Source organism: Cydia pomonella, chromosome 16 (assembly GCF_033807575.1).
Source record: "Cydia pomonella isolate Wapato2018A chromosome 16, ilCydPomo1, whole genome shotgun sequence".
In the NCBI taxonomy this organism is placed as follows: Eukaryota; Metazoa; Arthropoda; class Insecta; order Lepidoptera; family Tortricidae; genus Cydia; species Cydia pomonella.
In genome coordinates, this window is record NC_084718.1 from 126,495 (window position 1) to 142,354 (window position 15,860).

General features: G+C 40.9%; 1 protein-coding gene across 2 annotated transcripts in view; it reads left to right on the forward strand.

The window, feature by feature from the left end:
- Window positions 1-10,226, forward strand: part of LOC133526244 (uncharacterized) — a 41,690-nt gene extending 31,464 nt beyond the window's left edge. For both annotated transcript variants that reach the window (XM_061862781.1, XM_061862782.1), the window contains 8 exons: window positions 3,434-3,642; window positions 4,064-4,251; window positions 4,590-4,765; window positions 4,877-5,367; window positions 6,352-7,423; window positions 7,559-7,783; window positions 7,893-8,004; window positions 8,803-10,226. In XM_061862781.1, the coding sequence (XP_061718765.1) occupies window positions 3,434-3,642; window positions 4,064-4,251; window positions 4,590-4,765; window positions 4,877-5,367; window positions 6,352-7,423; window positions 7,559-7,783; window positions 7,893-8,004; window positions 8,803-8,911 (2,582 nt within the window). In that variant the 3' untranslated portion in view covers window positions 8,912-10,226. The remainder of the gene's footprint in view (window positions 1-3,433; window positions 3,643-4,063; window positions 4,252-4,589; window positions 4,766-4,876; window positions 5,368-6,351; window positions 7,424-7,558; window positions 7,784-7,892; window positions 8,005-8,802) is intronic.
- The last annotated feature ends 5,634 nt before the right edge of the window (window positions 10,227-15,860 follow it).

Consider the following 15,860-nt stretch of genomic DNA (forward strand, 5'->3'; position numbering starts at 1 on the left):
GTCTTCCACTTTTACAGTTTAACTCGCAGACCCCCACAAATTCATTAAACGTGTCGTCTGGACCGCGCGACATTAGACCTTACGTCCCCTTCGGAAAGATTTCAGACTTGTGAACAAAGTTTAAGTATAAATAAAGTATTTAAAGAATGTGGCAATAAAGCGGTGCCTTACAAATCTTACAATTAGTCCCGGCGCCGGCACTTCAGCTATTTGTGTTCGTAAACTTATTTTGTTGTTCTTCGGTTTGAAACTTAACGATCTCGTAAAATTTATATTTTATTTCCAATATCTGTAACTTTATTACGATGCGCCAGTGATCAAGCGTAGCTCCTACAAAAGTAGGACTTTGTAGCGGAAGCAGTTAGGGCGCAGCAATAAATGAACAATGTAAGAGCTCTACACATTCAGTGTGTGACTGTGACTGACGGAACCACCCACTATGATTGCTATAAAACCAGGTCGTTTACAAGTAATTGAATGTAATAAAAGCTTGAGACTTTATTCTTAGATAGGGCTATAGATACGCATCAAAAGTAGCGGATCAAATAACGCTTCATAAGTATCTACCATTCTATAACCGCTTAATAAAAACTGATGTCTTTAATAGAGAACAACTGTAAAAGATAAACTTTGGAACATGAATTTTAGAAATTTATCTATATTTGGAAAAGTTATCTGAGGTGTCAGATGCTTTTGGCGCGTTGTTTCATCCGCTACTATTGATGCTGACTGTACAACTGAAGAAAAGCTCTTATTGCATGAAGTTGTCTAGGTACAGTTTACAAAAACGCGTATAATAAATTACTTCAAATTACAACTGAAAATAAAAAGTTTGCAAATATGTATTACAAGAAAACAAGTGGTTTTACTTAAATTTTTTCGTACACTCGTATCATTCTTCCCATTTTGCCACATATGCAATTTCATAAAATCGCGATGAAATTGCTATGTGCCTTAATCTTCGCTCTTCATCGTATTTTCTCTTCGTTCTTAGATAAGTAATAAAATTCGGACGTATATATGATAAGTAAGTATATAGAATACGTAGTACAGTCAGCATCAAAAGTAGCGGATGAAACAACGCGCCAAAAGTATATTCCGGATAACTTTTCCAAATATAGATAAACTTTTAAAATTCGCGTTCAAAAGTATATCTTTTACAGTCTTAGTTGTTCTATATTGAAGACATCACTTTTTGTTAAGCTGTTACAGAATGGTAGTTACTTATGAAACGTTATTTGATCCGCTACTTTTGATGCTGACTGTACATATTGAAGTACTATAATTGTTAATGGTTGATAGGATTTTAAACATTCGTACGGTGTCTGCTGAATATTCGAATACATTCAAGCATACACATCATCAAAAAAAACTTTACTAGTACTCCGACTTTCTTAAAATTATATTAAGTTATGAATAGCGAAGTGTATCATCGCAGAGAATTTATTTATACCTGCTTCTCAGGCTGACACAAGTACCTCGTGGCAAAGTTATCATAAAACGAATCTAGAAGAAAGATGAACACCGACAAAATACCAAAGTTAACAATTCCTTTCGTGAATAGTTGGCGAATTATTCGGATTTGCAAATTATTTAATTTACTCTGTAACTGTAATTTTCGTTTTTTTTATTTCTATGTACAATAAAGTATATACATACATACATACATTATTTTTGCACTAAAATATTCTGTGTTCCGATCACCGAATCAATGCGTGCTGTATGACGGATTAATTGCGGCATGTAGTTCATCGATTTTAAACATTTGAGGGGAATAATTAGCTGTTGTCTTGATAGGACAGACATAATAAGATTTAATGATAAAGTGATTAGGATAAGGACCTTGGCTGATCAGTTGCGAAGAAGGTTGCGCACCTAAATATCGAAGGGATTAAATTAAGCCAACTAATGTTTTAAATCCAATAAATCTCGAAAGTTCGGTCCGACGCAACTCATAAAAAGCCGGCGACTTCGGCGAGACTAGGCATTTGTTTCCATATACTTTGAAGAAGCTCCTCGCTCCAAGGCGCGATATTTTCTCCTCGATAAAGCACCCGGCATCGGATTTGAAACGATTTTTTTGGAATTCGCGCCGTCCCCCATTGTTCGCTGCACCCTAAAGTGTAATAAAAATTCTTACAGTACATTCGCTCTCAGCTTTTATGGGCCGAGGGGTGCAACAAAAAATGTTACAAAACATTGTCTATAATAACTTGTCGACGGCATATTTATTTATTACAAGTTTTGAAAGGGTTTTGTGAACAGGTGAAGCTGAAGAAATAGTTCATGATTCATACCTGGGGGGCTATATTTTACCCTTTTCCATATTATGTTCCAATTTACTCCCCCTTATGTTGTCGCAGCCATATTTACTGACTATTTTGCCGTTCGAAGTGATTTAAGTCAGGGATTGGCTGATCTACAGTTATTGGATTATCATTATTACTTCGTTTGCGAGTGTTGATGTGAGTTATCAAAATCTGTGAACTTAAAGAATTAACAACTAACGGCCCGATTCGAAGAATGAGATACGATAACGATAAGCTCTGGTTTAGTTCGTCGAATAATTGACAGAAGCAACTCGATTTGGGCAACCAATGTCACTTTGACGTTAGAAATATCGTAGATAGATCTTATTGGGATCACAGCGAAATTGAGATAAACGTCAATTTTGACAGAAGCAACTCGATTTGGGCAACCAATGTCACTTTGACGTTAGAAATATCGTAGATAGATCTTATTGGGATCACAGCGAAATTGAAATAAACGTCAATTTTGACATGTCGCGATCTTTTCAAGATCTTTCAAAGATTTTAAACGTGTCTTAATCATTCTTCGAATCGGGCCGAAAGTGACTGTGAGTACCGTTCGATATAAATAAGTTGTTTAAGTAATTGTCGCGAAATCATCTTTTTACATAATCTACTATACCTATAATGTTTACTTAATTCCAACCAAAAACCTGCTTAAGGTACGTGTAATGAGATATATAAATACCTATCACGAACTGTGATTAAATAAATATAAATCATTGAAATCTTTAAAATTATGTAATGGATATATTGCCTGAATAAAGAAACATTCATTCATTCAAATCTTCCCCCACGTCTTTCTGTAGCTGTTGCATCTTCCTTAAACACATTGACAGATTGAAATTTGTAATTATTATACATTCAATTTAAAGGGACATTTACCATTTTAGTTGTATTTATTAGGGGAAAATTAAATGTATTCTTTTGACAATCTTCTAAAGGAAGTTACACTTACATTTTGCTATAGTTACGTTGTTATACTTTGTTATGTGAATGATAGTCACACATGTAATGTACCAAAAGGGATTATCTTATTACACCTTGGTAATTTTTACGTTTTTTAACTCCTCAAATGCTAGTGCATGTGTAAACAAATGATGAACCTTGTGTTTCCCCGACAGACTGCGTGCACCTGCAGCTGTACCGCGACGCGCGCTCGCGCTACACCGGCGCGGCGGGCGCCGTGAAGGCGGCGCTCTCGCTACAACAGTTCCTGGGCGCCGAGGCGGGCTTCACGCTCGACAAGCACTCCAACACACTGGCGCTCATCTGCCGCGACCTCGTCGCCATCCTCGCCTTCGAGACCAGGGAGCGGCTCATACAGTGGCAGGTAATTATTTGTTTTAGCAAAATACACAGAAAAATGTATTTTTAATCTAGTAACTACATTTAACACATGTTTTAAGCGAAAAAAATATTTTTACCTTAAGGCGAAAGGAGCCTCGAATTAGGTAATCCAAACTGCTTCATGAATAATGCTTATTTACTCTTAAAATACTTACTAAACTAAACTAACTTATTATTAACGAGTTACTCGCTAAGTTTTACTTGATAATGAGGCACTGTCAAAGGTAGGTACTGTTTTTTAATCTACTAACTTGTAATAAATGCTCGTGCTTTACATAGTCAAATGCCTTTGATACTTAGATCACTTTAATACACTTCAAAGGCATTGAAGCCTTTCCCGGGCATTAATTAAATATTGTGCCGTGCTGGATATTTTGGAAACGGTATTCTAATATTCTGTGCAGGTGAAAGTGAATCTGCACCTAGGCGAGGCGCGGCAATACCTGGTAGTCCTAGGTGCCGGAGCCGGGTCGGGCGGCGGCAAGCGGCTGCCGGCGGGCCCGGCGCGGCTGCTTTTGCACGAGCGCCGCTGCGCGCTCACCGCCGGCGTGCCGCCGCGGCTGCTGGGCGAGTGGCAGCTGCAACACCTCAGGTAACCAACTTTACTCGTGGTGGTGTTGAGCGCGGGGACCGGCACGGCGGCTTTAAAAAAATATGTTCAATTGAAATAAGCCAGAGAAGGAAAACCAGACACTATGAGTACATACAATTTGTCCTTTAAAATCGCCAGGCTTATTTTCGAGACCAGAAAAAGATTTTAAAGAAAATTTTAAATACGAGACAGTACATCAGTCACATCGAACCCGGTAAAACCTGTTAAAAAAGTGTATAAACCTGTTAAAAGTATATATATATGTAATTTAAAATTTTCCCCGTGTGCTATTTATTTGATGCTTTTCTACTGTTTGGATAATATTAAAATCTCTGCAGGCGGTATGGTGTAGTGGAAGGCAAGTTCTGCTTCGAGGGTGGTTCTCATTGCGGAGCGGGTGAGGGTCTCTTCGTGCTGACGACGGATCAAGCGGCGGCGTTGGCGAGGGACTTCGAGTTAGCTGCTCAGGGCCGGTTGTCGCCGCGGCGGCGGCCGCAGGCTGCAAAAGCTGACGGTACAAACATTTATACTTACAGCTGCAAACATACTTAAGTTTTAATCCATCATGTTCAGATAAATGTATAACAGTTAGTCTGCATTATTTAATGTGAAACATTCTATTCAGGAGCCGAAAGCCCGAAGTCTACCAAGGCGTTTCGACCAGATACGCGGTTGTCAGAGCTCAATGCTGGTGAGCGCTCGCTCCCTGCAGACTTGCGGCTAGAAGATACATCAACTACCAGGGGAGCAGGTTCACCCTGGGGCTCGGTTGAGCGAGACGGCGATACAGCTTCGGTTCACGGGGAGTGGGCGCCTGGTGTAGCGTTAGAGCGTTGCATGAGCTGCATGTCAAAGCTGGGCGCGCTATCTCGCTCATCCACCGCCGCCACGCCTGGGACGTTCAACCCCGCGTGGACCATGGACGCGCTGCAAGAGAGTGACGCCCCGCCGCGGCCGCCCAAGCCCATGCGCTTGGAGCCCGGGCGGCCGCCCGAGCCCTTGCGGTTGGAGCTCGGGCGTCCACCAGCTCCGCCGCCCAATGCTTGCTGTCAGCAAGACGACTCCAAAGTCGGCCCTTATGAAAATTATGACGTGCCTAAAGTTCACCCTGCTGAGGTGAGACTCATTTATTTTTGGATTTTAATTAACTTTTCGATACAAAATATTTGCGATTTGATGATGATGATACGGTGAAGCAAAAAATTGCATTCTCTATCGGCACTTTCTTATTGATAAAAAATAGCTTTTATTTCGGACAAGATACAAAACAACAGAAAATTTAAATGTTTACATAGCCTGCGAGCCACACGCTTGCTCCCGCTGTGGAAGCCTTGTTGACGCTTATGGGCACCACGGACTCCACTGCCAGTCAAGCGCCGGCCGATTTTATAGACACTCGGCCCTAAACGACCTAATCCGCAGAGCACTCGGTACCGTCTCCATACCAGCAACCCTGGAGCCAGTTGGTTTATCAGCGGCAGATGGCAAAAGGCCCGACGGCTGCTCGCTCGTACCTTGGTTCCTGGGGCGGCCCCTGGCGTGGGATGTAACATGCGTTCATACGCTGGCCCCATCTCATGTCCGGCGCTCTGCCAGGAAGCCGGGGACGGCAGCAGACGACGCCCAAATTGCCAAGTGTCGCAAATATGCATTTTTAAAAAGTAATTATGTATTTGCGGCACTTTCGATTGAAACTTTCGGTCCTTGGTCGTCCGACACCAAGAAACTAGTAAAAGAAATTTCTACTAAACTAGTCTGGGTGTCTGGCGACCTACGAGCTGGCGCTTTTTTCGCACAAAAACTTAGCCTCACTGTGCAGAGAGGGAACGCGGCCAGTGTCCTGGGAACAATGTCTCTGGCTAATTTAGGCTTAGTTTTTTGATAATATAGCTATTGTAATCAATAACAAATGTAACAATAACATCATTTTGGATTTGTATGGTATTGTATTACATATAAATGAATTAAATTAAATTTAAATATCAATTATATTAAAATAAAATTACTAATTAAATTAAATTTAAAATACTAATTCGATTAAATTACTTATACTTACTATTACTTATACTTATAATTAATCATACTTTTTTTTGTTACCAGGTGGAAGGGGAATATTACGATACTCCTAAAAGACTAAAGGAATGTCTAAACGAAGAGCTATTTAGAATAACCAAGAGCTCAACATCAAACGCTATTATTTTAAAGAAACCTTGCGGATGTCTCCTTAAGTTCGGCAAACGACGAAGAGAGGCAACAGTAGTGGAGACCGAGGAGGGTCTGGAACCAGCGAATTGTCCATGTCGGCGAGTCACAGACTGGGCACACAGCTGGATAAAACTGCCCTACTGCAGGAAAGCTACGACACCCACCGAGGCGTCAGTACCGAATAAAGAGAATGTGAAGCCGAACAGCGATCGGACAGCGCTGTATGCTACTATAGACGTTTCTCGAAAGACGAAACGGAAAGCTTCACTAGGTGGCGACGCGCGGAACGTCGAAGTAGACAATGGACCTCTTGCCAACTACGAGAATTTGAGCTTCGCATTATCTTTAGAACATTACGAGAACGCACGTGCGTTGTTACGAAAAGCCGGCGTAACGCAGGCTGAACTGGATGCTATCAGCGCAAACTTGAGGCCTATTGGATTACCAGCGCGAAGCTGCGCCTGCAGTGCCTGTCACCAACCTACGTCAGAATACCTCCTCATGGAGCCCGGTATTGAGCCCGGCAAGCTTAAAGCACCTTCGGGCTACACGCCGATGTCGCCCATCGGCGGGTTCGCTTTTCATACGCTGCGGCTCCCAGCGCGTGCCGCGAGGAACCTCGGCGAGGAGAAGTCCGCCAGCAATCCCGCGTTATGTCCTGCCGCACGTGCAGCGCTACGCACAGGCGAAGCACAAGTGACCACGCGAACCGAACGTGCACGGGTAGAATACCGCAAGCGTTCAAGCTCTGCCGACTCCTCGCGATTCCTGGAAGACGTCAAGGAGTTCGAAGGCAGCGCTGGCAGTCGAGGGTCTTCCTCATCAGTGGAGACGCTGAGAGCGCGCGCTGCGTCGCCTTGTGGCTGCCACAAACTATCTGACGCTGATAGTTCAGAGGCGTCGAAGGCGCGAGCGGCGGCGCCGGGGGCGGCCGGCAACAGAGATTCGTCTAGCAGCAACGACTCAGGTTAATTATTACTTTTCGGTATCTCACTAATACCATAGAGAAATAAGAAGTATTTCTTCTTATTTCTCTATGCTAATACATACCTATGTCTTATTATTGGGTAATTATATTTGTAATTTATTAATATGTGTTCAGGTGTAAGCAGCAGCAGTCGAGCAGGCGAGTTCGAGTTGCCGCTCACGACGGCAGCGGCGCGGCGACATTACCGCTCAGCGCGACGCGCCGCGCTGCCGGCCGGCACTGCGCCGCCGCGCCGTGCGCGCTCCTCCGACGCGCCGCGACTCGGCGCGGCCGACCCTACGCATAAGTCGTCGTCGGCAGAAGCCGAGGTGCCGCTGTTATCTCTTAAGGCACTTAGAGGTACGTATTATACAGTGCTTACTTTCAAAATACGTTTTTACTTTTACTCGTGTCAATAACATATGTCGTATTTTAACCGCAGAAGATTTTAGTCAGTATTTGTTGACAGGAGTGCTGGACACGCACAGCTCGTCGAGCGGTGCATCCGACATGTCGGACTACATTGAGACGCTCTCCATCTGCTCTTCTCACTCGTCCAGTGACACACCGGTCACAATGCGGTGAGTTTTTTTATGTCATGCGATCTGTACAGGATTTGAATTCACGTAAATATGCATTGCTACGGTAGTAAATAGCTGTTTCAATATGGGCCATTAAATTTGGTAACATTTTTATAACTGTAATGTACTGTAAATACCTCAGTAATTCATACGATATAATGTATTTCCAACGGTTCGGCAACACCAACATCACGCGGTAAGAAAGCTCTGCTCGGCGGTCTAACATCGACTGACTATAACGGTCAGTGACGTCACCATGACGTAAGCGCTCGAAACCTCTATACACTACAATAACAAAATAAGTTAAAACTTCATCAACGCAGTATCAACTGAAGTTAGCCTAAAATCTTGCGCGTAAGCGTGATGGTAGTACATTTAATAAATAATAAATAAATAAATATTATAGGACATTATTACACAAATTGACTAAGTCCCACAGTAAGCTCAATAAGGCTTGTGTTGAGGGTACTTAGACAACGATATATATAATATATAAATATTTATAAATACTTAAATACATATAAAACACCCATGACTCAGGAACAAATATCTATGCTCATCACACGAATAAATGCCCTTACCAGGATTTGAACCCGGGACCATCGGCTTCATAGGCAGGGTCACTACCCACGAGGCCAGACCGGTCGTCAAAACATTTGAAACGAACTTCGCTTTGTTAGCGTCTTGCGTTGCTGCTGCACTTTTGTTTAACATACTGAGGAAAAAATGCAACCAGCGCAACTCGTAAACAATCCAGGCATTGTCAGCATTATTTAAAATATCTATTGTATTTTACAGAGCGGGACGGCAATGTGCAAGCGTGCTGAGACCACGGTCAGGCAAGGAGTACCAACCTCTCGGCGCGCGACTGGCTGCTACGTCGCATCTCTACTCCAACCTACCTTGAACTAGCACTGCCAAATTTTCTTAAATCGATTAAAGCGAGGGGCCTACTGAACATAATATATAGGAGATGCTAACCGAAACTAAATTATTAAGGTGACATTTTGTCGCATCTGTCATACGACATTACCAATACATTTTTACTTTTCGATTGTCATTTGTCGATGAACAGTTGTCATCTTGGCTATTTATGCCATATTTTTCAACGTTTTGTTACTACAAGAAAGTAAAATTTGTTGCATATACGTTACCGATCAGTTACAAATACTTGGCATGACATACCTTTAAGTATAACAATGACGCCTGCGTGGTGGACTGGTGAATTTTCACAAAACAAACTGAAAACTTTTTTAAGTAAACCTTTCGTAATTATAATGTTTCGTCAGAGCCCCCGTGCAATGGTCGGATGAGTGAGATAGATCATTTGTTAAATTTTATTACAAACGTGTTAAGTGAATTGAATACTGTGTATTTCTGTACTTATGTATGTAGATGTAACTCTGTCCGTGTGTGTGTCCGTCCACTGGCAGCGCTCCGGCGGAGCCTTCTTTTATACTGCTTTCATTTTATTTTTATCAATTTTCTTTGTACATCAAAATATGTAAAATAAATTGAAACTTGGTTCTTAATATACTTATTAGAATAAATCGCTATGAACACTAGTGAAATTGTATTAAATGTGATCATAGTGAAATGTCTAGTAATTAAAAGTATAATTCCAATTCCAATCGCGCGTCTTGGGCGAATTGCAATCATTATAATCACGCCGCTGGATTGAATTGAACCATAATACTCGTATGATAATGGTAATGACTACTAGTATGGGTAAAAAGCTCAATTTGAAGTATGAGTTGCTGCCGCTTGCAGTGCGAATTGGAAATATACCATAAAACAAACCGGCGCGACGCGCAACTAAACGAATTACAAAACAGGTCTTATAAATAGTTGTTAATTTTTTATTCAAATACACTATATTAGCCTAAGACTCAGCCAAATATAACTTATTTCTAGTCATTTATACTATGTAAATAGGTGCGCTCGATTCGGAGGGGAGGGTAGCTGCTAGGCTAGGGTGTACATAGGCGGGTGTTGTAATATTTTGATACAGAGGTTTACGACTGTCCAAGTGTACATGAACTCGACATAGCAATAAGAGTGCAACCACAGGTGATCGAACGTGTAATATATTTATTATAGTTAATTATATTATATAGCGTAGAGCGGTTAGTGAAACGAGCGGCCCGCGGCCGCAAGAGACCGCATATTGTATAGAAACTATAACGACTCCTAACTTATTTCTTAAATGTTCTTTAAATAAAAAAGGGTGAACTGATCATTAATAATTGATGATCCATAGGAATTTATATTTTTCAAGTTTTCTGTAATAAATATTGATCTGTTATGTATTCGGTATCGTAACACATGTTATCGACATCGAATAAGAATAGAAACATACAGGAAAGAGAGTTCTATTTTATCTATTTTTAATAACGAAGATGCCTCGCAGAAAACACCTTTGTGTGTGTATATTCTGTAATTAAGAATGATTCCGATTTCATGAACACAATTGAATTTGTACTTGTAAAGGTAGGCGAGGATTTCCCAGATTTTCAGATGATTACTCTCATAATCGTAGTGTTGCTGCTTTTAATCTGCAGTATGAAATAAACTTTTGACACATTTTTTACTATTTAATATAAACCATAAAAACAAAAATTACTTTAATAGCAAAAGTGAAACGAATGCCGAGCTACAAGCTAATCGAAAAATTACATGACATTTTATAATTATCATAACCAAAATAACGAGTGCGGACGCCAACATTGTTCCACGTCGGTTAGTCTACGAGATATTATGATATTAATAGCAAATGAAAGGGTAGCAGATATTAGTTGAGTGGGGGTGAGGGTAGGGGGGTGCGGGCCGCGGGAAGACTGGATAGTGCAGGTTGTGTAGAGTGCGCTAGCAACTGAATTTATATTTAACTAATGTTAACAAACTTGACATTTCTCAATAAAACATGACTATGACAATTTGTTTTATTTCAAGTATTTTCAACCCTTCAGTTTTCAGACAGAAAATCCTCTCACATGGCATGTGGTGCTTAAGTAGTCTCGTTTGGAGATTCCGAGTATCAGGCCAATTCGAACGTATACACTGACATCAGAATTAAGTTTAAATAATGTTATTTAGTTATCGTGCGTCTCGCCCACGCCAACACATGTACGAAAAAGTACCAGAGAAATGCACGGTAACTGAATGACATGTGTCATGTGTCAATGTCATTCTGACGTCAGTTTACTTTCATATTGGCGTTTAGGTGAATGTATATCGAATTGCTACAATTACTCGGAAATTAGCACGACAGGATAATTAGGAATTAAACTTAGAATTTGACCTATGGAAATCCCGTCGTGGTAACTAGGTACATACCTATTTATATACTAAAAAGTTAAGTAGCTGTTGTTCATAATTTTTTTTGATTAACGAAGCTGAAACTGAACAACGAAGCCGCTCAGCGCGTACAGCAACACGATTTCCTTAAAAAAATGTTACAAATGACACGTCTTTATCATCGCACGACATTATTCTTTGACTTAACAACCCTAATTAGTGACTGCGAGGCAAAAGACGGTTAATGAGTAGCGCGAGTGCGAGCGAGACGCAAGACCTGCCCAAATGACGAGGAGGGACGCCAATTTTCTTGAAAAGATCCTGACAAAATTTACTTTTTCTTTTAGCTTTTCCTCTTCATGATAGATAACGGATCCGTTTTTTTACGAGTCAGAAATATTGACAAATAATGTCTCGTGTTCGGGCTGGCGGCCAAAAGTTGATTAATGATGAAGGGGAAAGAATATAGTCAGCCGGGTAGCTTGAGAAGGCAATTATATTTGGGGAAAAATAAGATTACGTGACACGCAGAACATTCCCTCAGAGTGTCACTTAAAAAGTACGAACGGTTTTTCAACCAGTTTTCTGAGAGTGTTTATGTTATAAGATTTGATATGACATTGTTACGAGTAAGACATCCAATAGTATCAAAAAAAGATAGGCTTGCTAAAACCCGTCTCCGTCTATGCAAAGTTTGCACCGAAGTGTCCGTGGAAATGTATTGCGGCGTCGCGCTTAACTTAGCAATTAGTGTGCAGATTTACAGGCCAATTAGATAGATAGATAGATAGATAGATAAATAATTTATTTGGCAGCTGCAAAAACACACAATATATAGTTTAAATCATCATAAAGAACACAAATTATTACAGGAACAAAATAAAAATAGCACAAAAGAAAATTGAGACAACAAAATAGGCATAATTAATAAACAATAAAATAAAATAAAAGTACCTACCTACATACTGTGTGCGTTGCAGCAGGACAAAAGGGTCACGGCTCAGTGATACTCTTCACTCTTTCGAGTAAAGCACTGGTTTTCTGCCGGAACCCAGGTCACAGCAGATGTATAAAATGAGGGTATGTGTGTGTTACATGTTTATAATATATAAGTCGTATGTGATAATAAATAAGTCAGCAAGGGTGTGAACAGTGTGTACAGTGTGTCTGCCTGCCATCTCCACCATGTTAGATTCTGAAATCTGCGACCAAAAAGCCGTATGGAATACCAGCGGTTTGTTTATCGAGGAGGATCTTTTTAAAACTATGTTTAAATGATTTTTTGGACTTCAGCTCTCTCAAAGGCGGGGGTATATCATTCCAGCATTTGGTCGCAAGATAACGGAAACAACCGGTAAAGGCAATTGTCCTATGAGGATGTACTTCTAAAAGGCAACGTCGAGTAGATCTTGTGCCGTGTCGAGTGTGAAAAGAAGAAATATTAATTTTCGAGTGAAGATACATGGGTGACTTGCAATTTATAACACCGAAGAGAAGACAGGCAAGGTGTAAATGTCTGCGTGATACCATATTCAAAGTCGAAGACTTGTTGATTCACTGACCTTAGAATGATAATCGAACCATAATAAATATTTACTTATTTATGAAAAATGCGTAAATAAGCAAACTGATAATACTTATGCTCTAATTAGGGATATTTTTTGTTAAAATTCTGAGAAGCAAACTGGTCGCAATAACCGTTTTAAAGTAGTATTTCAGAACTGCAGAGAACAAGCATTTGTTCTCCGTTCCGTCCCCGCCGTCTGCCCTGCGTGATGTGTTGAGCGAGCGGCTGCAACAATGTTAAACACCACTGAAGCAAACTTCTTCTCACTTCAAATTGGCAAAGTTCTATTAAGTGCTCAACATGTGCTCGATACAATTCCAGAGCCTGTAAAACGATGGCGAGGCCAATCCAAACTTTCATTGTGACATCGAAATGACATCCAAATGTAGTCAGTTGCCCGTGCGACTTGGACGAAAGGCCTTGCACGCGCGACTGACATCATTTATTCGGATACTATGTCAGTATCAAAAGTGACGTTTTTGTTTGAAGAAATGTCACTTTTGACACTGACATATCCCGTCAATATCGTATTTAGACCTAATAATTACGTGTCGTATCTAGACCTAATATTTGACATATCTTAAAGTTCGAATCGGGCCGTTTGTCACTTTTACACGTACACGCCAGTGAACGTCTTTGGTTCGACATAATGGAGTCTGACAGGCTAATTTGAGTTTAAGTTATTAAATCTCATTCCCATATGATACTGATCTGTCACTGCCAAAGGTGACGTTTTTGGTTGAAGATTTACATAACGCGCAATTCAGCAGGAGGAGATTGGAGAGAACAGGTAAGGAGACTGGAACCATCTCATATTGAAATGATGTCAGATCCATGTTAGCTCAGTATCACAAGCGCCGGAAGCAACTATACGGTCACACAGACCGTCAGCCACTCCCGTTTGTATTTACAACATTACAAGCTTAACGACCCTCTTTACGACTTACCAAATACGGCACTTTATTGCCAACACATATTGAAACTATTAAGTGGGCACCTGTACGCCTAATTTAGATGTTTGGTGATACGAAACAAAACAAACAGGTAACCAAATTCAAATCGTGTAAACAAATTATTTATAGTTTGAAAACACAGATTAAATTTTATTAGAACGTTTTATGATCACGGTCGTTCGGTTGCCATCCGATATTACGGAGCGGCCGAGGTGCTTAAATATAATTGAACACTTTAATGCCTTGATAATTAAATTAAAAGCTTTGTTCAGACATTTTGTGAATGTGACATGTCATTACTGTCATTCTAAGTTTAGAATTCTCATCTCAATACCTTTTATAACTAACTTTAGTAAATGGAAACTTAATGTAGACACTATATTTATTCTGTGGTAATGGTGTACAGTCACCTGCAATAATATGTTGCACAACGAAGGCCGCATAAATATCTGACACGATCTTATTTGTAGAGCCATAAGAGCGTGTCACATATTTTTGCGGCCTTCGAAGAGTAACATATTATTGCAGGTGACTGTACTAGTATAGTCCTCCTCATCGTTTTTGATGACGGCGACCCTAAATAAACATTATGGGCGTTGTCTAGCGTGAGCCCTAATGTGGCTGGCCAGGCCGAACTTGCTCTTAAATACTCTATTGCACACATGACAATAAAGTTGGCCAGCTGCGTTGAACGTGTACACGTAGGAGGGCTTAGGTCTCTCTTTCCGTGACTGGCGTTTTATGTCTAGGCTAGTGAGGCGGTTATCTTCAAATGTTTTGACACCGTTATGGATGGTAGAACGCCAAGAAGACCTTCTTCCAGCAAGCTCCTCCCAACGCTCAGGGTCGATGGCGCAAGCGCTCAGATGCCGTCCAGTTTCTTTATGTCTGTTTTGTAGAGGCACCATGTCTCTGCTCCATATAACAGGACAGGGATACTTAGCGCCCTGTAGATGCTTATTTTTGTCTCGAACTTGAGATCATGGGAGCTCCAGACGCGATCTGTGAGTCGTCCGAAATTAGCAGCGGCATTGGCGATACGTGAAGGTATCTCCGAGGCCAGGGTGTTATCACGCCGGATAGTGCTCCCAAGATATTTAAAGTGTGAGACCTCATCCAGAGGTCTCCCATCTAGATTCAGTACCGCTGGGTCAGCCTCTCCTCCTCTTGGCGTTTGCTTGAGAATTAGAGTCTTGGAAGCACTAATAACGAGACCAAACTGTTGACATGAGTGATGTAGTGCGTCAACGTAGCCTTGGAGATACGCCATGCTGTCGGACATGAGGCATATGTCATCAGCGTAAAGAATCTCCAAAATGAAGATCCTTTGAACTTTGAACTTCGCTCTAAACCTCGAAATGTCAAACACACCCTTCTGAGTTCTGACATATAGCTGAATACGGTCACCACAATACTGCAGTGCATCTTTCATGACCACTGAAAAATGTATTGCGAAGACTGTACTAGAAGAGTACACCTGAATGCATTTTGTATAAAAAAACCAACTACTTTTTTTTTTTTTTTTTTATAATTTTGTATAAATAAACCAACTACACAAATGAAGAAGCCATACTGTGAGCTTGTAAAGTGATTCCTACGGTAAACTGCACAATAGTTTTATCTTAGCTCTGAGCTAGCTTAGGCTTAATCTGTCTCGGGAAGAACGAGGTAAGTCCCATGGTAATAACGCATGTTTATGTCCTTTTGTCCTAGCGAGGTAACACACGTGTAAAACGTCGGGTGCGATCGGGCGCCTCGCTTCAGCTGTCGGCTTTCCTGTGCCAGTAAGGAGGACAGTAGCTAAGTAAGTGCAAGTAAGTACGACAATGAAGGAAGTATACCGTACTTATCTATCCATCTTGGATTGGTTAGAAGCTGTGATTACTAGTTACCTATTAATCACAAGGTAAGTGTCACACTTGTCGTTCGTGTTGTAGCAGCATTTGCTTAAAAACTAAATGTAGAAATAGTTATTTGTTTTACAAGGGGGCAAAGTTGTTGTTCACCCCTTGTAAGGGATATTGATACACGACCAAGCG